Here is a 25629-nt window from a genome sequence, read left to right on the forward strand (position 1 = left end):
CTTGGGGCACGACCACATGTGGGGCCACGGGGCAGTTTCCAGGCTAAACTCAGCTGTGATGAGGCCAGTTAAAGAGCAGACACTTTTCTGTGGACCCTTTTCCTGGGCCCTCGTGCATCCTAATGTCCTATGCCCAGAGAAGGCATCCAGAAAGCCCCGGCCCCCTCGCAGAGCAGGACTCACCTGTACTTTGGACGCCAGAGAGGCAAAGGGGCAGGTGTAGGTGTTCAGTGTGCCTGCCGCAGCCCCCAGCCAGCCCTGTCCTTGTCGGAGAAAAATGAGGGTCACTGAGGATGGCAGGTCCATCCTTGTCGAAAAGCCCACAGGCAGTGATGGAAAGAAGCTGGTCCCTAGCAGCAAACTGAAAGGAGGCTGGCGCCTGCAGAAAAGGAGACTGGGGGGACAGCGCAGCCACGGGGAAGGAGGCTGGGGGCACGGCCGGGTGCAGCCTGCGGGGCAGCTTCTCGTCCACTCACCCTGACAGCTGGCCCAGTAATAACTGGAATTGGTGAAGGGATGGAAATGCGGGTTCCTGGCGTGGGTACCAGGCAGCCCAGGTCCCCAGGGCATCTCCACATGGCCTTGGCTCACACCTATGCAACACAGCACACTTTCTCAGCTCCTATTCGGCTCCAAGACCCATCCGTTCTGAACCTGGTGTGTGTGCATGCGGCCGTATGTGTGTGTGCGCAGGCAGCTGTGTGTGCATGTGTGTGTGCGTGCAGGCAGCTATATGTGTGCATGTGTGTGTGCGTGGGCATCTCTGTGTGTGTGTGCATGCGCGTGGGCAGCTGTGTGTGTGTGCACACAGCCGTGTGTGAATGTAAGTGTGTGTGTGTGGTCAGCTGTGTATGTGGTGTGCACAGAGCCGTGTGTGCATGTGTGTGTGCGTGGGCAGCCGTATGTATGTGTGCACGTGTGTGTGCACAGGCAGCCGTGTATGCATGTGTGTGTGCACAGGGCAGCTGTATGTGTGTGCACGCCGCCACGTGTGTGCGTGTGTGTGCAGGCAGCTGTGTGTGTGCGTGTGTGTGGGCAGCTGTGTATGTGTGTGTTTACGTGCATGTGCGGGCAGAGAGCGTGGAGTGGGTCGAGGAGCACACCCTCACGCCTGCTTATTTCCACGAAATTCTGCCCACCAGGAGAAGTGCTACCAGTATTGGCCGGACCAGGGCTGCTGGACATACGGGGACCTACGCGTGTGTGTGGAGGACTGCGTGGCGCTTGTGGATTACACCCTCCGCAAGTTCTGCGTCCAGGCCGTAAGCCACCCACAGCCCGGCGCCCGCGCTGGATGGCGGGATGAGCTCGCAGCCTGGCACGGCAGGCGTGCTTGTGGGCCTGGCCAGGGGCGGGGGGCCGGGGCTGCGTGGGGAGGTGGGGGGAGCTGTGGGGGGGCTGCGTGAGGGAGGGTGCAGGGCTGCAAGGGGGCTGTGGGAAGGGGGTGGAGGATGTGGTCAGGCAGGGCAGGTGGGCAGACATGTGTCTGCAGAGGTTGCCGAGAGACACGTGCTCCTGAGTCTGCAGAGAGCAGGGCTGCCCCTGGCCCCCAGAGACCATCTGGACACCACCCCCCCCAGGAGGAAGGGAAGCCCCCTCCTGTAGCATGGTCTTTCCACACACTGCAATTGTAAGGCAGGAACCCAGGGTTTTTGAAAAGTTATGTCTATAACCTCCTCATTATGTTGTGCTTCCCCCCAAAAAGAGTTCAAGGCAGCTTTAATAAAAATGCCTATGCACACAGTGGAGGAAATATTGGTTTGAGAGAGATTTTGTTTTTTAAATTGAGAAAGCAGAAAGCCATTCTATCAGGAATTAAAGAACAGAGTGATTACATTCTTCCCCTGGGCAAGGAAGAGGGAAGGATGAGCTTTATTATCGTATCCCCTGCTGGCCTCCCTCCCAGGCATGTGTGGACACACACGCACATAGGCACATGCACACACACATGCATGGGCACACATATGCATGTGCATGTGCATGCACGCTTCCAAAACCATTGCTTATTTTCTTCTGTGGACTCAGGCGGCAGAGAAACAAACTCAGAGGTCCTGGGTAATGGGAGGTGGAGAGAAGCTCAGAGAGAAACTGAGGAGGGCCAGCATTGTGTAGGCTGACTGCCTCATCTTTGCTTCTGAAATTTAAGGCCCCTATAAAAGTGAGAGGAGGTGCTGTTAGTGGTGATACAGGACCACAGGCACAAGGGGAACCGCCCCGACAAACCAGGGTGCAGCCACCCTGCCTGCACGTGGGGTTCATGGGCTCGGGGCCAGCCCGGCCTGAACATGGGACAGGTGGCTGCATGCCCTGCCCTGCACCCCGGTGAGCTCTGGGTGCAGCAGAGCTGCCCCCTCCCTGGGTGAGAAGGGCAGCCTGGAACCACAGGCGCTCGCCACACAGGCCCAGGGCTGCCCACTAGATGGCAGGGGGCGGGGGTGGCAGCCCAACCATCACCAGAATGTGATGTTGGGGTGGGGCTGAGGGCCATGGCCAGGGTGCTTGCCCGCCCTGCTCATGGCCCCCATCTCTTGTACAGCAGCTCCCCGATGGCTGCAAAGCTCCCCGGCTGGTCTCACAGCTGCACTTCACCAGCTGGCCCGACTTTGGTGTGCCTTTCACCCCCATTGGGATGCTGAAGTTCCTGAAAAAAGTGAGGACGCTCAACCCCTCGCATGCCGGGCCCATCGTGGTCCACTGTAGGTATGTCAGGGCCCAGAGCCATTGGGCGGGATCCTCCAGGCAGGCCTGGTGGGAACATGAGCAATGGACCCATGGAGGGGAGGGCAGAAGTGCTGGTGTGGGGGACGTGAAGGCCCCTCTCCCACCCAAACCCAAATACCTGCTTACCAAGTGGCATCCTAGAAGGGAGAGCTGGGGCTGGGGGAGTCCAGCTGTCCATGCGTTCCATAGTTAGCACTTCACTTCTCCAGTGGCACCAGAGGGGGACCTTCAGATGAAAGAAGAACCTTCTGGCCGGGAGGTGGGTGGTGCCAGTGGGGCTTGGGCTGGGAGCACATGGCCTCCCCTCACCTCCCCAGAGCCCCCCAAGTCACCTCCCGAAGCCCAGATCAGAACCACGCTTCTACAGGAAGCCCCCCGAGTCCTTGTAAAGAGCAAAGTGAGGCTTGGGGAGAGGAGAGGTGCACCTAACATACTCAGGGGTTAGCAGTTCCTGAGCCAGGAGCAGAACTCCTAGAATAGGGGTGTCCTGGAGACAGGGTCCACGCCCCCCCGCCGCTTGCCAGCCGCTGCCCCCTCAGCCTCCATTGCCGCATTTGCTATGGAAGAGACAATGTTGGGCAGAACCCGTGACCTGCCTGGGGTGGGCTCAGCACCCCCCAGGTGTGACCCGCTACTGCCGCTGGGAATGTCCCTTGGGGGAGAAAAAGCGGGTTCCCAAAATAACCATTTTTCCAAAACTTGCCTCACTTTGCCTTCCCCGGCCGCTGCGTCCTCTGGTTAGACTGACTTTCTGTTTTCTCTGGCGTGTGGGCCGCAGGACACAAATTAATCTCCCCTCCGTGGCTCGAGACGCACAGTTTGGCCTCTGGGGTGGAAAACCATGTCCATAAAACAGACTCGACCTTCAGGTAGGCTGCCTTATGCAGGTTTTGTTTCTTAAGGCAAAGACAATGATGTCCTACGGCCGACTCCAGCCGTCGCGGCTCAGGATGGCGATGCTGGCAGCGCCCATGCCCGCCCCTGCCAGGAACTGCCTCTTAGGGGCTGCTGTTGTGTTTCTCATCGCTGAGAAGGTGTGTGAGTCAGGGACAAGGCCCCAGGCAAACTGGCCAGGGATCAGGCTGACCCAGACCTGCCACTTGGGTACAGAGGGACTTGGGTAAATTCCCCAGCACCCCTGGCCCTTGACCTTCTCTGCTGTAAAACAGAGCAAATGGTGCCACCTACCTTGGCGTGCCAGGAGAGGGGCCGCCCCAGGCTGCCCCGCACGGCATGAGTCTTGCTGACACACTTGTGATTTTGTTCAGACTCCGTAGAAGCTCGTTCTGCCCAAGAGTGTCCGTGCTGCTTCTCCTGGACATCTGTGTGACAGATTTGGAGCACCTGTAGCTCTGTGCACAGGTGGCTTTTGTCCCTGGCAGTGCCAGCTGGAAACTCAGTTTTTAATCAAAGTGGCATTCCAGTGCAGCCAAAGCGCTGGCAGGGTAAAGCAGGCCCTCCCCAAGCAGGGAGAGTAGATGGACGGGCGGGGCAGGCAGAGTCCCTGCAGAACCTTGAGTCTCACTCAGCCAAGGCAGTGGGGACCCAGGCAAGGCTGTCATTTCAGGACGGGGAGAAGTCGCTGGCAAGGGAACTGCTTGTTCAGTCTCACCAGCATTAAAAAGTCAGTTCCATAGGCAGGTAACGGTGGCTCAGTGGCAGAGTTCTCGCCTGCCATGCCAGAGACCCAGGTTCGATTCCCAGAGCCTGCCTGTGTCAAAAAAAAAAAAAAAAAATCAGCTCCACAACTGTTCACCTTGTTTGGACTCCTTTTGGCCAGAGGCCAGCTCACCTCTGGATGGCAGGAAGTCATCTCCCTGGCCAGCTTCCCAAGTCTTTTCCTCTCTACTCTCATGTTCCCCCACCCCAAAGCCAAGCCCTCCAGAAGTGGCTGGGCCTCAGTGACTGTCCCCTCTGCAGGGCAGACGGACGGTTCTGGGTGACAACAGGAATTCCCACAGGAGACCTCGTCTGGCCGAGAGCTGTCCCAGGGTCTGCGGGGAGGCATGCACTGGTTGGCAACCCCTAAAGGCGAAGCACTTATTTCTCCTCAGGGTGCCCTGGGCTTTGGGGCTGTGAGCAGATGCGGCTTTGGCCTCTCGGGGCCCCTCCCTGCTGGCACGCTCACCACCAGCTTTCAGTTCTTAACCATACCAGGGGGACCGACATGTTCTCCTCCTGTGCAGTGCAGTCCCCGTAAAAACAACACAAAAGAACACGTGGAAGGGGTTCTTTCTCTGACTCTGAACTTGGCCCAGGAGCCAGCATTCGAGAGGCCAGCCTGGCTCTGGACATCTCATGGGGGAACGAGCAGAGGCTCTCTCCAGCTCCCACGTGGCCGCTGTCCCTGTACCTCCTCGGCCTGCGACACTTCCTCGCGCCCTCCGTGGAGCCCAGGGGATGGCCTTTACGTGGCTCTGCACCAACAGCCACCTTACCTGGTGTTTGTGCAGAGCTCAGAGCCCCTCGTACTTTACCTGCTTTTGTCCAGAGGTGGGAGGGGAACCCACGGCCAACCGCGGTCACCAGGCCTTCACCAGCCTCAGCTCAACCTCAGAGCCAGCTGAGGCAGCCACCCCGCAGCAGGGATGTGCCTGTCAGGCCTTTTCTTTCCCAATACCACTTTCCCTCCTGCGGCGGCCAGGGGAATGCCAGACCCGCCCCCAGGGCTCGGCCCCCTCAGTGCACCCGCTGCAGTGCTGGACGGCGGCACCTGGGGGTGGGATCTGCAGGGCCCCTTGACCCACCCAGTGGTTGCCTGGCGCCGTCAGGGCGCTGCATGCAGGCTTCACCCAGCCTGGGTGCAGTGGCCGTGCGCTGGGGGGTACTGGGGACAGCTTCCCAGGAGGAGTACTGGAGGCCCAGCCCAGGGCGTGTCTAGGAGCCAAAAGCAGCCAAGGCCTGTGCAGAAGCCGGCCAAGGTGGCCTTGACCCGTGGCCTCCTTTCTTAGGACAGGCCTGCAAAGCCACAGCACATGTGGCATTATACAAAATGTTCCATTACAAAGTGACAGTGAGGAGGTGCTTCCAATCAAGAACATGTTCACGGGACCTCACGGGGGGCTTGGGAACTGCAGCAGTTCGGGCCGTTTCCCAAGGGCCCGCGGGACCCTGTTCCGAATGCCGCAGCGCCCTCGGGTGGCCGCGCAGCAGATCGCGCTGTGGGAACTGCACCGAGGTTGCATTAAGCGGCTTCCTCTTAGAGGTGTGAGTGTCCGCTTTGGGGCGTGTCCTTCCGTCCCGGTCTGTGGGTTCTGTCGCCGACTCCGGGAGGCGAGGGGACTCAGGCGGCGCCTGTCTTCCCCCTGAAGCGCGGGCGTGGGCCGGACAGGCACGTTCATCGTCATCGACGCCATGATGGACATGATGCAGGCCGAGCAGAGGGTCGACGTCTTCGAGTTCGTTTCCAGAATCCGCAACCAGCGCCCTCAAATGGTCCAAACCGACGTGAGTCACGGCTCCCTGGGGGGCTCCGGGCGGCTCCCTGGCCCCCAGGCCCTCCGTGCACCCTGCCCAGACGGTCCCTAGCCCAGCGCCTGCCACCACGGGTCACTCCCTCCCCCGAGCGCGGAACAGGGGAGCGGCTGCACCCCAGCCCCGGCCCCTGCCCCTCCCGGCGGCGAAGGGCCCAGGACAAGGGGGTGGCCGCGGGGCCGCGCGCCAGGGGCTGCCGGGTGGACTCGAGGGCGCCCGTGTCTTTTGGGGACCCCTGCAGATGCAGTACACGTTCATCTACCAAGCCTTACTCGAGTGCTACCTCTACGGGGACACGGAGCTGGACGTGTCGTCCCTGGAAAAGCACCTGCAGGCGTTGCACACCCCCGCCACCCACCTGGACAGAATCGGGCTGGAGGAGGAGTTCAGGGTAAGGCCCCCGCCGCGCGGCGCGCGGTCCTGCGGGGGCTGCCCGAGCCGAGCAGCAGCAGAGCGGGCAGAGTGGACACTCCGGCGGCGGGGCGGGGCGGGGTGACCGCGGGCGGGGCTGTGGGGCGGGCCACGGGGCGGGGCGGGGCGGGGTGACCGTGGGCGGGGCGGGCCGCGGGGTGACGGCGCGGCGCTGTGCTCTCGGCAGAAGCTGACAAACGTGCGGATCCTGAAGGAGAACATGCGGGCTGGGAACCTGCCGGCTAACATGAAGAAAGCCCGCGTCGTCCAGATCATCCCCTGTAAGGGCGCGTGGGGGGCGCGCCGGGCGCCACTGACCGCCTGACGGGGCGGGAGCAGGGCGGCCTCGGGACTCCTGGATGCCGGCCAAGGTGTCGGGAAGGAGGGACCCGACTGCAGGGTCGAGCGGTCCCAGTGTCCTGCGGGTGGCCACTGCCCGGGCTCAGAGGCGCTGCTGCTTGCTGCCCACCCCCCACACACTCACTCACCTTCAGGCCCCCCAGCACCCTGGCAGGGGACCCAGGAAACTGAGGCCTTGGCTGAGACCACGCAGCTGGCACTCAGACCCTCTCGGGAAGGGTGGGGACCAGGGAGTGGCAGGTGGTCCCCGGCGGGGAAATGGCAGGACGCTGACCTGCCCCCGCCGCTGGAGTGAGGGAGGGCGGGCTGGCCTGCGGGGCCACGAAGAGCAGAAGGTCCCATGGGCGAGGAGGGGACGTGCGGGGCGGGGACACGAGGTCTCACCCTGGGAAAGAAAGACAAACACAAGAGACCCTGCAAAGCTGCGAGCCCCGAGTTCACCCGGCAAGCCTCTGGGCGCGGGGCTGGCTGGGAGGAGGGTCTCTCCTGGTCCACCATCTCCTCGGCAGTCACACCCCGTGAACTAGGCACTGCCTTACAGTGGCTGTAAACTAACCTGTTTCCATGGGTCACAGCCCAAGGGGTCCCAGTGACAGCTGCAGACAAGAAGTGAGTGGGGTGGGGGGTGTCCTCCGACTCGAGTCTCTGGCTGTGACGCCCTCACACCCATACCTGGACACGTTCTCTTAAAGCCCCAAATGCAGTATTTTGAAGACTTGTATCGATTATTGATGACACCAACTCATGAGAAATGAAAATGCCACCTGGATGATTTTTAGAGCTTTCCTAGAAAGCAAAACATCCCTGGGCCATTTTAATTAGCCTGTTCTATAAACTCTCTGCAGAGTTGGCATTGCCTGTTGGTGATTTTATGCACAGGTCTTAGACTCAGGAAGCTGGCAGCAGCCACGAATGCCAGTTTGCAGTGCAGGGTGGCATTGGGGCCAACGAAGGGAAAACGCTTTGTTTTGCAGACGACTTCAATCGCGTGATCCTCTCCATGAAGAGGGGCCAGGAGTTCACGGACTACATCAACGCCTCCTTCATCGACGTAGGTTCCCAGCGCCTTGCGCCCGTCCCGCCTTCGCACAGCCTCCTGCAGGGCTTGGTTCACTCCGTCACACGATCAGAGAGGGGTGGCACGCTGCCAGAAATCCAATCCGTTTCCTTAGCACAACGACCTGCCTAAAAAAAAAAAAAGAATCGTGAACTTTGGAAACCCAAAGCCATGGCCTCGCTGCAGGGCCGTGCACCATTTTTCCATCCTGCCTGTGCGGTGCAGCCCTTTCCTGCGTCTGCCGGCTGCAGTGCCGCTGGGGTGCCGATGCTTCCCCACGCTCCCTGCTGTGTGATGGGTGCCACCATAGCCAGGCCAGGGGATCATGTGTCCCCAGCACGGTCGTAGGCGGTTTTGTGGCCAGTGGAACCAGCAGGCAGGGGTGGAAAGGGGCTCTGCAGTCAGGTGTGCGTTGCTGTTTCTGCTCTGCAGGTGAGAAAACTGCTCAAGGCCGCTAGGATCCCAGCCGTGTTCCCAAACCCACACCCAAGGCCCTTTGCCCCACACCACGATGCTTTCCTAGCTGCAGCACATAGAGACATGCGGGGTCAGAGCTGCCAGGGGCTGCAGCAGCGGCTGCAAGGACGGGGTGGCACCCAGCTCCCGCCATAGGTGGTCCCGGGTGCTGAAGGTCGAGGTGGCGGATTTTCAGATCATGTGGGGACGCTGGCCTGTTTGTGGGGCCTGGGCAGGTGCATATGTGTCCACCTGGGGCTTGCTGCAGGCCGTGGAGGACCAGGGAAGTGGTCATGCAGCTATCGGGGAACGGGACAGAGAGGGATTGGCCTGTAACCTCTGCTCCCCCTTTCGAAGGGCTACCGGCAGAAGGACTATTTCATCGCCACCCAGGGGCCCCTGCCGCACACCGTCGAGGACTTCTGGAGGATGGTCTGGGAGTGGAAGTGCCACACGATCGTGATGCTGACCGAGGTCCAGGAGAGAGAGCAGGTCAGGGCACTGCCCCGCCGTGCCCTGGGCGGGTGGGGAGGGAGCTCCCAGCCGAGGTCGAGGAAGCCCCATGACGGAGAAGGGTTGGGCCGTCGCTGATCCTTCACGCGCCCGTCTGCCCAGTCCTGCCAACACCTACGGGCAGCAGAGCTGAGGGGAGGCCTGGCTGAGGACGGAGAGGGATTGCACAGGAGGAAGGACTTTGTTTCACCCTTTTTGTTGATGGTGGTTTCATAACTACCCAGTGGCTTTTGTTCTTGGCCTACATTTCAATAACCTGCCTCGAAGTTCTGCTATTTTCTGTTTGCCAAGACCCTAACCAGTTGAAGGAAAACACACTCACTCACTGTCTTCAAGAGTGGAAGGTGAAGGCTTTGATGTGTGCCCAATTGGCATTTTCCTAGTTGGATTCAATAAGCTCAGTGTTTCCCTCTTTCCAGTGAGCCTTCCTTCTAGAATTACGTTTGTGCAATAACGTTTTAAACACTTGTGGGATGCGTGGGTGGTTCAGTGGTAGAATGTTCACCTTTCGTGCAGAAGACCCGGGTTCGATTCCCGAACCATGCACCCCAAAAAAAGAACACTTGTGAACCCACCATCCAACCAAAAAACTAAACTTTTACCAATAATATACATCTGCCTAGTTGTTCCCCCAGAGATGTAACCAACACGCTCAATTTGGCTTTGGTTCCTTAGCTTTTTTTGAACACCTTTATTGGCATATAATTCACATACCATACAACGTGCCTTTTTAAATTACACACTTCAGTGCTATGAAGTATATCTGCATACCCAATAGTGGACACTGCTTGTTCCCCCTTCCCCTAGCCCCTGGAGACCACATTTCTGTCTCTGGAGATTTGTCTGTTGTTCTGGACACTTCATATAAATTCAATCCTATAGCACGTGCCCTTGTAACATGTATCCGAACATCATTCCTTTTTATGACTGATAACAAACATCCTTGTATGTAGAGAGAATGCACGGTGTGTGTCCATTCACCAGTTGATGGGTGTTCGGGTAGCCTCCGCCTTTTGACTACTGAGAATAACACTGCCGTGGGTATTAGGCACCAGTCAGTGCGTGGGCGTATATTTTCATTTCTCTGGGTAGACGCCTAGGAGCAGAATTGCTGGGTCACATGGTTACATAATATTTAACGTTTTAAGGAACTGCCAAATTGTTTTCTAAAGCATCATTTTACATTTTCACTGGCAATTTAGAAGATTCTAATTTCTCCACATATTCACCAACACTTATTGTCTTTTGTTTTGGTGATAACTATCCTAGTGGATGAGTCGTTTACTTGTTCTAAGCTCCTTATCTCACAGACGTGTGTGCCTAAAGAAAATAGTGTTTAGTTTGGCTTGGTTTTGTACTGTGTCTAAGTTACATATCGTTTTAATACATAGCCTTCAGGGACATGCTTTTTCTACTTAGAACTAGCCTTCCAAGATTCTTCTCTGTTGATGCCTGTGGCTTGGTTCATTTGTCACCAATAGACAATATCCATGCTGCAAACCACGCATCTGTTTATTCATCCCGTCTCCTGCCATGGGCATTGAGTAGTTTCCATTTTGTTCCCTTACAAGTGATGCTTCCTTTGCATTTCTGTAAACATCTCCTGCTGCACAAGGCTGAGTGTGCACCAAAGAGATGAAATGCCATATCTGAGCGTATGTGAAAGTTTAAATTTGCAAGATGGTGCCTAATTGCTTTCCAAAACAATAGTAATAATTTACAAGCTACCAGCACTGGATAAGAGAGATCAGTCAGCTACACACTTCGTAGGAGTAGGCCTCCTAATTTTTGCTACTTGAGCAGGTGTAAATGTCATTAATTTGTGGCTTTGATTTGCACCTCTCTGATTTCTGCGCAGTTCAGCATCATCACTTCCTATTTATAGAAGGTGTGTTCCCTTGTATCTAATGTATGCTTATGCCTTTTGCCCATTTTTCTATTGAGTTCTTTGCCTTTTTCTTACTGATTTATAGGAGTCCTTTACATATTCTTGATACTAGCCCTTTGCTGGTCTTATGTATTTCAAATATCTCTTCCCTATCTTTTCACTTTAATGACATTTTTTGATAAAAAGAAGTTCGTTTTACGCAGTCCCATGTTACGATCCTTTGTATCATGGTTAGCTCATTTTTGCGTCTTGTTTAGTAAGTACTTCCATACCCAAAGGTGAAAAGATATGTTCTTCTTCTAAGAATTTCACAGTTTTGTTTTTGACTTTAAGTCAACCCATGTGGGCTGAGTTTTAGGAAGAGGCAAGCCAACAGCATCTGGTAGTGCAGGCTGTGCCCTGCCCAACTCTAGAGGGTGGGGGATGGTGGCCCTAAGACCAGCCTTGGCAGGGTGTGAGGTGTGGATCCAGTTTCTTTTTCCCCTCTAGAAAATGAATTACTCCAGCTCCATTTCTGGAATGACCTCTCCTTTCTGCCTTGTCATGTCTGTTCTCTGTACATATGTGTCATCTCTGGACCCTCTCTCTTTTCTGTTGGTCAGCAGGCATCACCAGATATTTGTAGTTGCACCCTTAAGTTATTTTCCTGATCAAATGAAGTAAGTTAATGGTTCGAGAGCAGGTCTTCATCTTCTAGTCAAAATTGCTGAGAGCAAGTTATTCATTGTGAGATTTAAATTTTTATTTTCTCCCTCAAGGATAAATGCTACCAGTACTGGCCCACAGAGGGCTCAGTGACTCATGGAGAAATAACGATCGAGATAAAGAGCGATATCCTTTCGGAGGCCATCAGTGTCCGGGACTTCCTGCTCACACTCAGTCAGGTAGGGGCAAACTCACACATTCACACTTCAAGTTCTTGCAGACGGAACGAGCTGCAGCCGCCACTCAGCATTCCACTAATCTGTGCCCGAGATCGCGGCCCTGCCCTGCTGAGTTCCTTCAGCCTTTCACCGAGCCCCCTTTACCACACATGGTCCTTGGCCTGCCAGGGGGCCAGGTCATCCAGCAGCAGGCCCCTGGAAACACGGACCTCCGTGGTTGTCTGCCTCCATGCTGGAGGACGCGGCAGCCGAGCAGAGAGACCAGCTCCGAGAAGCATCCTAGTGCACTGCTGCCCACTCCCTGCCCGGGAAAAAAGGCCGTTGGCTGGATCGGAGGAGTGACAGGGACACATGAGGACACTGAGCCCATCTCAGCCTCTCCCACCTCAGAGCCCCCTGCCACCCTCTCCCTGTGAGCCCCGAGCCCTGCTGGCTCTCAGCAGCTGCTTCCTGGCAAAGATAGAAACTCTTTGGGTAAATAATGAATTTGACAACCCCTATGGGGCCTGCCTTGATTCTGAGCTCAGGCAGGTCCATCGCAGCACCCCAGCTTGCCCCTAGCTCCATTTCCCCCGTGCCGACAACCAAACAGCTCGGGTTTGCTAGACTCAGGAACTGCTTACTGTGAGCCTCTGGCAGGAAATGCAGGGTCCTGGCTCCATAAGAAAGTAAAGCTGCCTAACACCCCATGAACAGGTGGGGACCCCGTAAATGATGTCCTCTGGGCATCAGGGTCCCCAGGCAGAAGGAATCAGCCACTTGCCAGCTTTGTCTGTTAAGGTGGACACAGTGGAGACACAGCCTGCCCGGGGCCTTCAGGACAGCCAGGCCGGGAGAGGGGAGGGCTGGCGGGGCTGGGGCCGGCTCCGGGCAGCACTGCGACCCCGCTCCCTCCTACAGCCGCCCGCCCGCCAGGAGGCTCAGACCCGCATGGTGCGCCAGTTCCACTTCCACGGCTGGCCGGAGGTCGGGATCCCCGCTGAGGGCAAAGGCATGATCGACCTCATTGCCGCCGTCCAGAAGCAGCAGCAGCAGACAGGCAATCACCCCATCACCGTGCACTGCAGGTGAGATGGGCACTGCCCCGCCCCGCCTTGCCCGCAGGTGAGATGGGCAGCCCCAATCATCATGCACTGGAGGGGAGACAGGCAACCACCACAGGTGGGGAGCACCCCCATCACTGTGCCGCAAGGGAGACAGGTAATGCCCCATCACCATGCCCTGCAGGTGACACAGGTAATGCCCTATCACCATGCACACAGGTGACACAGGTAATGCTCCATCACCATGCCCTGCAGGTGACACAGATAATGCTCCATCATCAGGCACACAGGTGATACAGGTAATGCTCCATCACCACACCCTGCAGGTGACACAGGTAATGCTCCATCACCACGCCCTGCAGGTGACACAGGTAATGCTTCATCACCACGTTCTGCAGGTGATACAGATAATGCTCCATTACCATGCACACAGGTAATGCTCCATCACCACGCCCTGCAGGTGACACAGGTAATGCCCCATCACCACACCCCTCAGGTTAGACAGGTAATGCCCCATCACCATGCATGGAGGTAAGACAAGTAATGCCCCATCATCATGCACCACAGTGAGACATGCCTGCCAGTCATGCTGCCACTCCTGGTGGGGTATAGACTCAGACTCCACACCTGGCTGAATCTGGTCCCAGCAATGTGATTTCCTAGACTTCATTCCCTTACACACAGACACGCATAATTGTGTATGAATGCATAGATGTCATCTTATCACACGTGCAGGGTGTTTTGTGGTTGGCTTTTTTTTGTTCTCAACTTGTTTCCTTTATTGTGTCTAGCCCCTCCCCACCTCCCTCTTGCCTTTGCCCCCCTCTCATCTCTGCTCACCCACCTCCATGCAGGGTCTTAACCCAGAGGCCACTTCCCACACTGGCCTCCACTCACCTGCTGTCATATATGGACCAGGTAGGACAGGCAGAGAGATGGGTGTGTGTGTATGTGTTTACACACACATACACACCCACACACACCCTTACCTAGATAGGATTTTTGTCAAAAAGTAGGCTGACAATAGGTGCCTTTTTCTGACTCTCACTTTCCCCCTGGACAGCACTTCACAAGGCCCTCAGATTCACTTGGGTGTGGCCCCCCCCTTCACTGACTCCTTCCCCTGCTCTGGGTCATGCAGTGCAGTGGACTTCCCCACTCTCTTACCAAAGGGCCTCCACCCTGCTTCCACATAAACTAGACTAAGGTGGCTCCAAACCCCAGGGAACTCATTTCAACAAGGCAAGATGGGTGGCCCACATCCAAAATAATCCTTGTGGAAAGAGGAGCTCTGCCTCCGAGCCAGGGTGTGGTCACTCAGAGGGTCCCCAGGATTCACTGAGGGTCAGGCTGCCCAGTGCATGTGGGGCAGGACAGGGAACCCACAAGGGGCAGGAGAGGAAGGCAGCAGAGGCTTGGGCAGGCCCGCTGTGAGGAGTGGAAGCTCCCTGCAGGGCCTTGGGCAGCCCCAGTGGAGACACTTTTCACATACATGCAGACAGCCCCTGGAGGGGGCTGAACCTGGCTCCAAGTTGAGGCTCTAACTCTGTGACCTTGACCTGGAATCTTCTCCAGCCTGGGCCTGAATTTCCCTTCCATGAAAGGAAGTGGCTGAACCCATGTGCTCCTCCATGTTCTGCCCAGATCCAGAATGCAATCGTTGTTATTGAAATCAACTCACACCCAGAGCCCAGGGTGCAGCCCTCCGGACCCAGTGTGAATGCGGCATAACAGACAGCCACGGGATCCAAGGCATCCCGGCCGGCCATTGCTTCCCTGCTCTCTTGGACACCTGGGCCTGCCAGGTTCAGCCCCAGAGCTGATCGAGGGCACTGGTGCAGCACAAAAAGGCCACCCCTTCAATGGGTTGCGCAGCAAAGCAGCCACATAATGCGGGCTTTGCAAGGGGCCTTGGTGGACCCACATTCCAACGATACCCCACATCCACCTCGCTTTGGAGCTGAGCATAACTCAAGGAGGGGAGGGAGAGCCAGTGTGAGGAGCATGTCCTTTGAAGGTCATCAATATGAAAGCGTTTGGAGGGTCAGGACACAGCTCATGCATGTGCCACATTTCCATGGGCTTTTTAAGTCTTCAGAAAAATAGCCAAGCAAAGCTTGGAAAAACCCACTCATATACTTCCAGTTGCTTGACTTTGTTTTGAAAGATTGCTCTGGTTGCAATTCTGACTGCAATGCCCATAATTCCTTGGCCCCTTTCCTGGGCTCTGGGTCCGTGCCGCTGGACATCAGCGCTCAGGATGGCTTTCTTCAGCTCCCCTGACAGCGTCCTGGCTCCCACCTTCCGTGAATGCCATTTGCCCCACCCCAGCCCCGCCACCCCTGCCACCCCCTCCCCAGCTGCCACCAGAGACCCCCACTTGGCCTGCAGGTTGGCATTGCCTGTCCTTGCGAACACCCGCCTGGCCGTGCTCCCGGCCTGGCCAGCAGGTGGCGCCCACGCCTCACCATTCACTTTCCGCCCAGAATGGCTTCCGGGGTGTCCATTAGAAAAAACTTTAAATTCTTTCATGCTCTACTCACAGTCCCAGGCTAAGAGCCCGGCCTTGGGCTGCAAGGCTGAACAGGACCTGCACCTTGGCATCCCAGCTGGCAGGAGGTGGCTGCAGTCGCCAGGACGGAGCCCTGGAAGCCTCCTGGGTGCAAAAGAGACCAGCTGGCTCCACCTTCAGCCAGCTGGGCGCTCCCAGGAGGGTCTGGGCTCTAACCCTGTGGGGTTTATCCAGTTTATCAAGAAAACGGTCCCATCATGGAGTTGCTCGGCTCTTCCCTGCAGGGAGCGCGTCTGTCTTAACGGTGGGAACGCGGTTCCTGGCTCCTGCCGCAAGGCCCCTCTCCCTATACCTGAACCGGAAGGGGCTGCAGCTCTAACGGTTTCCCAGGGGACACTGGTCCCAGGACCAGGCTCCCGGAACCGCTCAGCCCCCCAAGGAAGAGAGGAAACAGCCACACACTAGTTTAAGACCTAGAGCGGGTCCTGACCAAGTTCACTAAATCCCTGTCTGCTGTCACTGGGGAAGTGTTTTAGGAACTCTGTTCTCTTGGGCTTATGCAAAGGTTAAAAAACATGTAAGTGATCCTGAGACACCCCATAGGTGCCTGGCGGTAGCTGCCTCCCGGCTGCTGGGTAGGGCCGGGCCGTGCATTTCCCAGCCTCAGTTGCGAGTTTGGTTGTCTGCATTCAGCACCTTTTCTCCGCAGTGCGGGAGCCGGGCGCACAGGTACATTCATAGCACTCAGCAACATTCTGGAACGAGTGAAAGCCGAGGGACTTTTAGATGTGTTTCAAGCTGTGAAGAGTTTACGACTTCAGAGACCACATATGGTACAAACCCTGGTAAGAAACTGAACGATAAGGATGTTTCCAAAAGAGTCGAGAAGTGTTTCATACTGTGCTTGGCGTGTGTTTCATTAGAGGGCCTCAAGCATACGGAGGTGGTAAAAATTCCCAAGGAAAAGAGCTTAACTGGAGATTTTTACAGTGAAGCTTTACCAACCCACTGTCTTCCTTGCATTCCTGCCCTCCAGGCAGGATGCGGGGAGGGGGCTCGTCCATCACTTCTGATTTCTAAGCTCCCCCCCCCCCACCTAAGATAGAAGCACTGAGGATGCCAACTTCTGTGTCAAAGTGAACTATTTTTGTGACTCCAACGTCCATTATTTTTAAGTACTGTTAGACAGTTCAAAAGCCGTATTGGCGTTTAAAATCCTCATACTTGTAATTTTCTATTTTGTACTTCCATTTGAACTGTTTTCCTTGGAAGCATCTCACTCAACCTAAAGTTACAGTCCAGGGGGATTCAGGAGCCCTTGTAATGCACAATTGTCCTGTATATTCTCTTTCATTATGTGATGAAAGTGCACACTTTTTCCAAAACCGATGTCTCCTCGCCATCTCTGTAATGGCCTGTCCTGCACCAGCAAGTGCGATTTTAAAGGCTGTTTCAACTCATGCTTCCCCCAAGGCGTCCTCACCAGCTTTGTGCCCCACACTCAGAGACGTAGGTGGGGCTCTTTCACACTCCTCCCATCTCAGCCCGGAGCACCCCAGCCAGAGAGAACCCCTGAGCCCGGGCAGGTTTGCAGGCCATGTCCAGGTGAGACAGCACGTGGCCCTTAGACGCACCTGAGGCCGTTTACCTTAACGATTGCCCCGGCTGCCCCTCAGATCATGTAAATCACATCTCGGGGGTGGGACGCTGGTGACCTGTCCCAGGTGACCCCAGTGTTGAGTCTGAGCACCACGAGGCTGGAAGGAAACAGGGCGCCTGCTGGCTCTGCTCAGCTCACATGCAACTGGCCGGGTCCTGCACTTGAGAGGCAGTTAGATGCCCCCTGTGGTCACCTGAGCCTGTGGTCCCCCACCCATCACCAACCATTATGCCCACATGGGCTTCCATAGACCCCAGCAGGTTCTCTGAGAGGTCCGCAAGCAAACTCACCCTACTCATCTCCTCCTGCTGAACGCCCGCTTCGCAGCCCGGCTGTCTCCTCGTTAACCCACAAACCTTCTCGGTCGTCCAGACTGCGCCAAAGCCCAACAACATGTGCAAGTGTTTTAATCAGTTAAGTGCCGCCTACACTTGGCAGGCGTCAGTCTTTTGCGTTATAGAAAGAATTTAAGAAAAGCGAGGTTCCTTTTGTAGAGTAGATTTAGGCTTTAAAACAATTGAGATTTTCTTTTTATTTACCTTTTATAGATTTTTTTGTTACATTGTGAAGTTTTTCTGACAAATTTAATACTCTGGATTTTTTTTTCTTTTAGTTCAAAAATGGTTGTTTTCCAGTTTAAAAATGAAAATTGAAGACATTTTACTCAGACTGTTCTAAAATGTGCAATCTAAATGAAAACTGAAACACTGGTAGTTTCTTTGTAAGATGACAGCATTATTTGGAAAACCTCATATTCCTAAAAACAGAATTACTAACAGAGGCTAATATGCATAAGGGTATATGATATTCTTATAAACAGGCTTTTTATACCTTGTTTTTTAACGTTTTTCCTGATTCAGTTAGACATTTTTCAAAAAACGTAATTTCAATGTATTCTTGTTTTTCTTTTCCAGGAACAGTATGAATTCTGCTACAAAGTGGTACAAGATTTTATTGATATATTTTCAGATTATGCTAATTTCAAATGAAGATTCCTGCCTTAAAATATTTTTTAATTTAATGGTCAGTATATTTGTAAAAATCATGTTAATTTATTTCATAGTTGACATTAATATTCAACCTAATTTCTTTGTATATATTTTGTTACGCTTTAAAAGCCACCTGCTATAAAACCATTAGATCTGAAATGCCCTTTATAAAAGTTAGAATAATGTACTAAGATCCAATAATATCCCATAAAATGTGTCTCTGCTTATATCAGTAAATATTTTAATTTCTCATTAGATGCATTTCACTTAATCTCACATGTTCAGCACCTGTAAAAGTTGTAAATCTTAATATGCCAAGTGTGCTTATACCAGACACTAAACACAAATTTAATTACGAAGAAAACAGTCAAAGACTCAGAAATCAGTTGAAAATTCACTTTCCTAACTGATTTTGCAACCAGAGCAGCAGTAGCTTTCTGAAGGCAAACTGTTCACGAAAGGACAGTGGAAACAGGTCCTCGGTTTCAGCTGACGTGGTTTATTTTTACATTTGAAACACCAAATAAGACTTTACAACCTGAATCCAGGTCAAATTCCCATTTGAGGAGTTTGTGACTCTGTAGTACTATTTTACATGTATTTATTTGTTCGAGGCCATGTCTGGGCAATCTCAGCTAAATTAGGAGGGCCTGGAATGTCAGGTGTTCTCGTTTGCTGTGGCCTTGGGGACAGCAGAACCGACATGAGTGCTGCACTCCCGAAGCACCACCTGCTGGCCGTCCATCCGTCCGTCTGACTCAGATAACCTTAGAATCACGTTGGCTGCATTTCTCAGAATCCCCTCCTTCTCTGCCTTGGCTGCCTGCCTGGTCCCGAACTGTGCCTGGAGGCTCAGTCAGAAACCACCTCCTGTCCCAAACATGCAAATACAGACAGACGTCTTGTCCTTAGCACAGAAGCACGGAGCACAAGTTTGGGCACAAACAGCAGGATAACTGTAAGCAACTATACTTTAAACTTTCTGAGAAACATTTTTGGTATTTAAAACTCTCTTGTAAAAAGCTAAGATTGTTTGTAAGGAAAAAAAATATTCAAATCTATTTAGATTTATATGTTTTTTTAAAATTCCCATCCCCCAATATTTAATAAAAGAAACAAAAGAGTGAAAAACCCTTAACCTAAAGGCTAACTTATTTTTGGATGCAAATACTACTGACCCCTTTGGACACTGGATACTGTTAATCCCGTTGTCAGATAGAGTTGGTGTGAGGGGAAGAAAATGAATGCAGATATATTTAATTACAAAGCAATGATCATGCTGTAGATATTAGGTACCTAGCAGATGAGCACAATGCAAAAAAGAGAAGATATCTGGTCTAACTTACTAAACACATTTCAATGTGCAAGTTTTTCGGTACATTTTTTGCTTTTCAAAAGCAGATGTAAAGGCCTTATTCAACATTTCCACCGATGACGGATGGCACCCTGCTACTGCACTGCTTAACCCCTCTTGATTTATAGTGTGCACAGATGCAACCCACAGGGTAGGTGATTGCTGTAATAATAGGGTCACAGGTAACCGAGCGTCTCGCCTCCTCCTGACCCCTGGAGGACCACTGCCGTGCCGCCGGCTGCAGCCCTGCCCTGCTCGTGGCTGAATGCGCCCCTCTCTCCTTCTCTGTTGAATGATTATGCGTTTAGCTCCAAGAGGAAACATGTTCATTGTGTAAGTCCCAACCCCATGAGCTTTTCTTTGACTAGAGGAGAAGAGGAGGAAATGAGTTTTCACTCAGCACAGGCAGCCCGGAAGCAGAGGCGGCTTGTTCTGATGGATGACGTGACCCTAGTCATTTATCTGAGAGTTCAACGTCAGATTTGAGGGGCGTGGATTTGGGTCCAAATTTAGGAGCCCTTCCTCAAGCTCCTTTAGGCCCTTTAATAGTCTAACTTAAGTCTCTTGCATCAAGAAGCGTGTTTAAGGTAGACCTTCCGAGGGCTGCCCTCAGGAAAGTACCCCAGGCGTGGGTTCTCCCTGTCCCTGCTGCAGACGTCCTGGGACTCAGCTCTGCCCGCTCCCGAACACTTCCTGCTCCTTGGGTGCAGGAGTGGCCCTCTCAGTTGGAGGCAGCTCTTCTCCCCCGGGTGTCCTGTTCCTGGTGGTCTCCCCGTCCCTGCCCAGGCTGTCCCAGCTCAGTCCCAGATGGCACAAGAGCAGCTGCCTGTTGAGGCAATGGCTCGGCAGCCCAGCGTCTCCTCTGTGCGACCTAGAAAGTTTATCTGTTCTTCCCCTTCAGTCAGAGAAAGCCCATTGTACATAAGAAAGCAGCCCGAGGTTGACGGCGTTGTTTATCCTTTCACGTTTTTCTATGTTGCATGCAGTTGCATTAAAATGCCAAATAGCGATTAGAAGACTATCGTTCTGATCTGTTCGCTTTATCGGTCACCATGTGACTTGCTTCACTGTTTCTTTCCATGTGCTACACGAGTGAAGAATGCATACCAGTGTTTTAAACGGTATTTTTACGTGTTTTTTAAAACTTTTTAAAATGAGCCTGACACCTGTGTTTTCAGCATTTGGAGACATGTCCATGTTATTTTTTAAACTGTGTGATTAACCGATACTTTTCTTGTTTAACTACGTTGCCTTTAATTTATGTGCAATCTTTTTTATGTATGTATTACAGTTTTAGCTCCTATTTTCTTTTATTACATTTACAGTTTGGTCTTGCTCTGATTATAATGCCAGTGAATGTTGCTGAATTATTTGTATATGCAAATTGCAAGATCTAATACATTCTGATGCAAGGATAAATCTTTACTTTGAGTTTCAGCGTGAGTCTCTTTCTTCACCTCTCCATTTCACTCCTGTGTCCTTTTAGACCAGACAGTCATTAGGACTAAGGTGAGAATTGATTCATATAAGTAATTAATTTTAGGACTTTTAAAATTTAGCTCAGACCTGGCAGAGAAATAGCCTCCAAGGCTGGAGTGGGTGTGGTGGCAGGTTGGCTGGCCTTCAAAAGACATAAATTGTGCATGAAGCATGGCTAATAATTTGTCATCTCGGAAACCTGTGCTCCTTCTCTAGCCCAAAGGGGACTCTGAGCTGTGAGTTGTGCTTTAGCAGAATTTCTAAGAAGATGATAACATGTATGGTGGTTTGGAGCTCTATATACCCCAGAAAAACATGATCTTAAATTTAACCCACTCCTGTGGGTGTGAACCCACTGTAAGTAGGTCCTTTAGAGAAGGTGACTTCAGGTAAGGTGTGGCCCACCTCAGTCAGGTTGGGTCTTAACCCTAATACTGGAGTTCTTTATAAGAGAACGAAAGCCACAGAGGGCACAGCCAGAAGCTGAAATCAATGAAACCCAGAAGGCAAGTGAGAGGCCCAGAGAGGCTGCCATGTGCCCTGCCATGTGACAAGCTAAGGACTGAGGATTGCCAGCCCCAGCACAAGTCTTTGGAGAGAAAGCATCGCCTTGATGGCACCTTGATTTGGGCTTTTTACCTAACCTCAGAAACATAAGCTAATGAATCCCCATTTTTCAGGCCAAACATTGCATGGTATTTGCTTGAGGACCCAGCATGCTTGGAAATGCACAGCCGGGTGGAATCGATTGATCCTTCTAACACAGGCCTTTCCTCCTAAAATCTAAAGCCCCTTTGCGCCTCCCTTTGCTCACCCTTCTCTCTGCATCTTTGCCTCTTGTAATCTCCAGGTCTCTCTCTAGCACTTTCCATCTTCACTTCTTCACTCCCTTCTCAACCCCACACACCAATTTTCTCTTTCGCATGCTCCAAGTCCCATGTGGAAGTTAAACCTTATTATTTATGGTACTTGTTTTTAAGACTTTAGGAGCCCTGTTATACTTGCTAAAATGGGTGATATGAGAACCTTTTACCCCCCTAACCCCCAAAAATCACCAACACGAAATAATCGACTATGCCTGCAATTGCCGGCCCTTGCTTAGTTCCCCAGGGCAACTGCGTGAAGGAGTAGGTGGCCCAGACAAATGGAAGGGATCGTCTCGCGTTCTGGAGACTTGATGTCCAAGCCCGAGGTATCGGCAGGGCCACGCTGGCTCAGGCCTCCAGGGCTTGCCCACCATCCACAGCGTAACTCGGCCTTGGCCTCCGCCTCGTGGCCGCTTTCTCACTCTGTCTGGACCCACGTTGCCTCCCCCTGTAAGGGCACCCCTCATGTTGGGTGAGGCCCCCCAAGCCCAGCTTTTCCTCATCTTCACTCCTAACATCTTCAAAGATCCAATTTCCAAATAGGGTCACGTTCGTGGGGCCAGAGGTTGGGACTTGAACGTGTCTTCTGGGGGGACATGATTGAACCCATAGTAGCCCTTTGGTCATGGGTGTTTCCTCACATTTGTCTGTGTGCCCCTTACTAGACAAGGAGGACCTCACTTCTGTCCCCTGGGCCTGAGGGAACTGGAGAAGCAAATGTGCAGCAATGCCCTGCGGGACAGGGAGGGAAGGGGGAGGTGCTCGGTGAGGCGCTGGCAGGAAGTCCCCAGGAAGCAACTGACGACAACCCTTCTGGGCCCATCCGCCCGAGCAGGTGCACGGAGCTGGAGAGGAGCAACGTCCAGGCTTGCCACAGGCGAGCCCCGCTCCAAGGGAAACACTCAGACACGACACCACGTGCCAAAGGGCTCAGGATAGACTGCAAAGCTGTGGCTGGCTGGACGGGTAACGCCCATCTAGGACCGCAGAGCGTGGATTTGGTGATGCCTCTCAGGGAGGTCAGCTCCAAACCAAAACCCCACGGGTGACCCTCCCAGCCTCACTATATGCAATTGCAATGGTTTACCTGGCAGGCCTCACAGGGAAAATCTGCCTCCACATCCCCACGCCGCCCCGCCCCACCCCAGGTGCAGGGCACAGGCAGCCATCTCCAAAGGGGCTAACGGTCGAAGACTCAGGCTCCCAGGCCAGCCATTCCCTCACGCATCGCTGCATCCCTAGCCCAGGTGCCTCCATTCCGAGGCTTCCTTACCGGGGGGTCCTCTGCCGAGGCCATCCCCGGGTGTCTCTGCCAAGAGCTCCTTATCAGAGAGGGATTCCTTGTAGACACTTTCTCCATCCTGACTCAGGACTCCTTGCCCTCCTCCTTCACCCCCGCCCCCCAGGTCCCCAGGTCCCTGCAATGGCTGGAGCCTTTTGTTCGGGGCTCCCTGGCAGTTGGATGGCCTGCATGTCTGTGCCAACCCTCCTGACCCTCGCCCAGTGTGGTCCCACGGGGATCAGTGGAGTATGGGTGGAGCCGGCACTGCCTCCTGGTTACCCTCTTGCTCCTGCTGGCTCAGTGAGTGACCCACGCTTCCTTTCATTGCGGCTTGTCTTAATTGGGCGTTCCAACACCTGGCCGCTCGGTTCCCACAAGCTCAGCTCAGCTCCTGGCACCTCTCAGCAGCTGTGTGTTTCCAGCCACTGGACGTCTCCTGGAGAATCTTCCATCCAGGGACACAAGGCCTTCACCCCAAACCCTCACCCCAAACCCGGGGAGAGCCAGGAGACCACAAGGGCATCCTGCCATCTCTGCCTGCCTCTTCTGGCCAGAGTGGGGTCCTCAGCTGCAACCTTGGCAGCCTAAGACCTCCCTCTTAGTTTGGGTTTCTTAAGAAAAGCCTGAAACAAGAACTATGTTTTGGGACAATTCATTACTCAGAAATACTAATACACTGATTGTACTTCCAACAATGTAGTTATTTTTTATTTCCCTCCAAATCAACTAGCTATTAATTTGATTAGAATTCTAGCTTTTCACTTAGAGTCACTTCTATCATTCAGTGGGAACTACAATACACAAACAAGTAAACTATATAAGGTAGGGATGAGGCCCTGCAGAGAACTGCAGAGGGTGGGTGTGAGGGGTCTGGCAGGAGGGAAGGCCCTGGCGGCAAGGCCATGTGGCTATGACCTAGGAAAGAAAGCCTCAGGGAGTTACCTGGCCAGGGTCTCACCTCTCTGGGGACAGCCTCATCCAATGACCATCAGAGCAGAGGTCCCCTTGGGGGGGAGAGAGGAGGAGTTTTCTAAGCAGGCAGAGGCAGGCGTGGCTGGAGGGCTGGGAGTGAAGGGGAAGGTGGAAAGGGTGACCTGGGGGAGGCCGTCCAAGTCCAGCCGTGGAAGGCTCAGAAATCCAAGAGGACTCGGAGGGCTGATGGGAAGCCGTGGGGGGTGGGGGCAGTTTAGGCAGGTGCATGCAGTGGTTTACACTTTAGCAGATCACGCTGGCTGCTGAGTGGAGAAGCTCCGGGCTGGTTAGCTGGAGCCATCCTGCAAGCAGAGCTAATGACTTGAAGAGGAGTGTGCAGACTTGAAGAGGAGTGTGCAGGGGAAGGGCTGGATTCAGGCTATGCTCTGCAGGGAGCATTTACCTAGTCAACAGATGGATGGGATTACAGAGGGAGACAAAGAGGGAACTCAGGAGTAACTTCCGAATGTGCTTCCCAGTACGTGGTGCTGCCCTTTACTCAGACAGGAAGAGCAGGCTGGGGTTTGGGGCAGATGGGCAGTGGAGGACAGCAGGTGTTCCATCTTAGCCATGTCCACAGTAGGTGCCAGGTGACACGCTGATCCTCTTCCAGGACTGGGGCCCTACTCCCCAGGTGCTGGGACTGTTGGCAGCTGACAGCTCATGGCAAGACTCTCCCCAGGATTTTCCCTCAGCCTCAGGGAGTTACCTGGCCAGGGTCTCACCTCTCTGGGGACAGCCTCATCCAATGACCATCAGAGCAGAGGTCCAGCCCCCTTTTGCTCCATGTGGGACATCTCTGAAGGGCCGTCCCAGCTCCAGAGATCTCTGTAGAGTTGGCATTGATCTCTTCCCCTGCGGGATCCAGCTTCACTTATGTCCTCACAGGCGACGTTTCCAAGAGCCCTAGCCCAATACCTTCCTGCAGGCCAGTCACCATCTGCACAGCGGGTTCCTGCATCATCTGGCCTGCAGCAGCACCTACCTGGAGCGGTCAGGAAGGCAGGTGGAATTCATCCTGGAGCTCCAAAGAGGAGCAAAGCAGGAGATAAACAGCTGAGAGTTGGGCAGATGCCCTTTGAAGCTGCTGGACATATGACAATGCCGAGGCAGTGAGCACATGGGAGAAAGGAAGCCTCAGGGCTCAGCGCACCCAGGATGGAAGTCTCTGGAATCAGGGTCACACAGGCGAGCCCTCCTCCCGCCTCCTCCCCGACACCCCCTCGGGGCGCCCCCTTCCCGTCTCTCTGGCCTTTGATCTCCTGAAGGCTTGCACCTGCCCAGGTGAGGCGCGGGGCGCTGCTGGGGTCTGGCGGTGGCTGGGCCCTGTGGCCTGAGTCACACCCGCTGGGCTCCAGGTCCCCACTGCCCGGCCACCACGCAGCAGAGAAGACGCTTCACAGAGGCCGGCCAGAGACGCCCCGGGAAGGTCAACAGGGGAGGAAGCGCCACAGCCCGGACAGGAAAAAAGCAGGCCCCCCTCCCCCAGCCCCACCCGGCCCCTCCGGGCACTCCGCAGCCGCAGGGTGAGATGGCAGCGCTGAGTGCTCCGGCCGCCATCCCGCTCCGTGGGAAGGTACCCAGCGCTGAGGCCTGGAGGAGAACAGAACTTTCCAGATGGGCTTGCGCTCCTCTGGGCACTCGCTGGACCAGGCCAGCAGCCGGGCTGCCCATGGGTCAGACTCCAAGTGCACCAAGATAATGGGAG

General features: G+C 54.2%; 1 protein-coding gene across 6 annotated transcripts in view; it reads left to right on the plus strand.

Annotated features, from left to right (window-relative positions):
- The window catches only part of PTPRE (protein tyrosine phosphatase receptor type E), a 108522-nt gene extending 89416 nt beyond the window's left edge, over positions 1–19106 (plus strand). For 2 of the 6 annotated variants that reach the window (XM_077126407.1, XM_077126404.1), the window contains exons 10-20: positions 1143–1262; positions 2537–2700; positions 6033–6168; positions 6437–6586; positions 6794–6887; positions 7941–8017; positions 8837–8971; positions 11639–11764; positions 12665–12831; positions 16029–16164; positions 17230–17885. In XM_077126407.1, coding sequence (XP_076982522.1) covers positions 1143–1262; positions 2537–2700; positions 6033–6168; positions 6437–6586; positions 6794–6887; positions 7941–8017; positions 8837–8971; positions 11639–11764; positions 12665–12831; positions 16029–16164; positions 17230–17397 — 1473 coding nt within the window. In that variant the 3' untranslated portion in view covers positions 17398–17885. The other 4 variants (XM_077126406.1, XM_077126409.1, XM_077126405.1 and 1 more) reach the window with 3 other exon arrangements.
- Positions 19107–25629: the final 6523 nt, after the last annotated feature.

The sequence above is a fragment of the Tamandua tetradactyla genome, chromosome 13 (assembly GCF_023851605.1).
Source record: "Tamandua tetradactyla isolate mTamTet1 chromosome 13, mTamTet1.pri, whole genome shotgun sequence".
NCBI classification, from domain to species: Eukaryota; Metazoa; Chordata; class Mammalia; order Pilosa; family Myrmecophagidae; genus Tamandua; species Tamandua tetradactyla.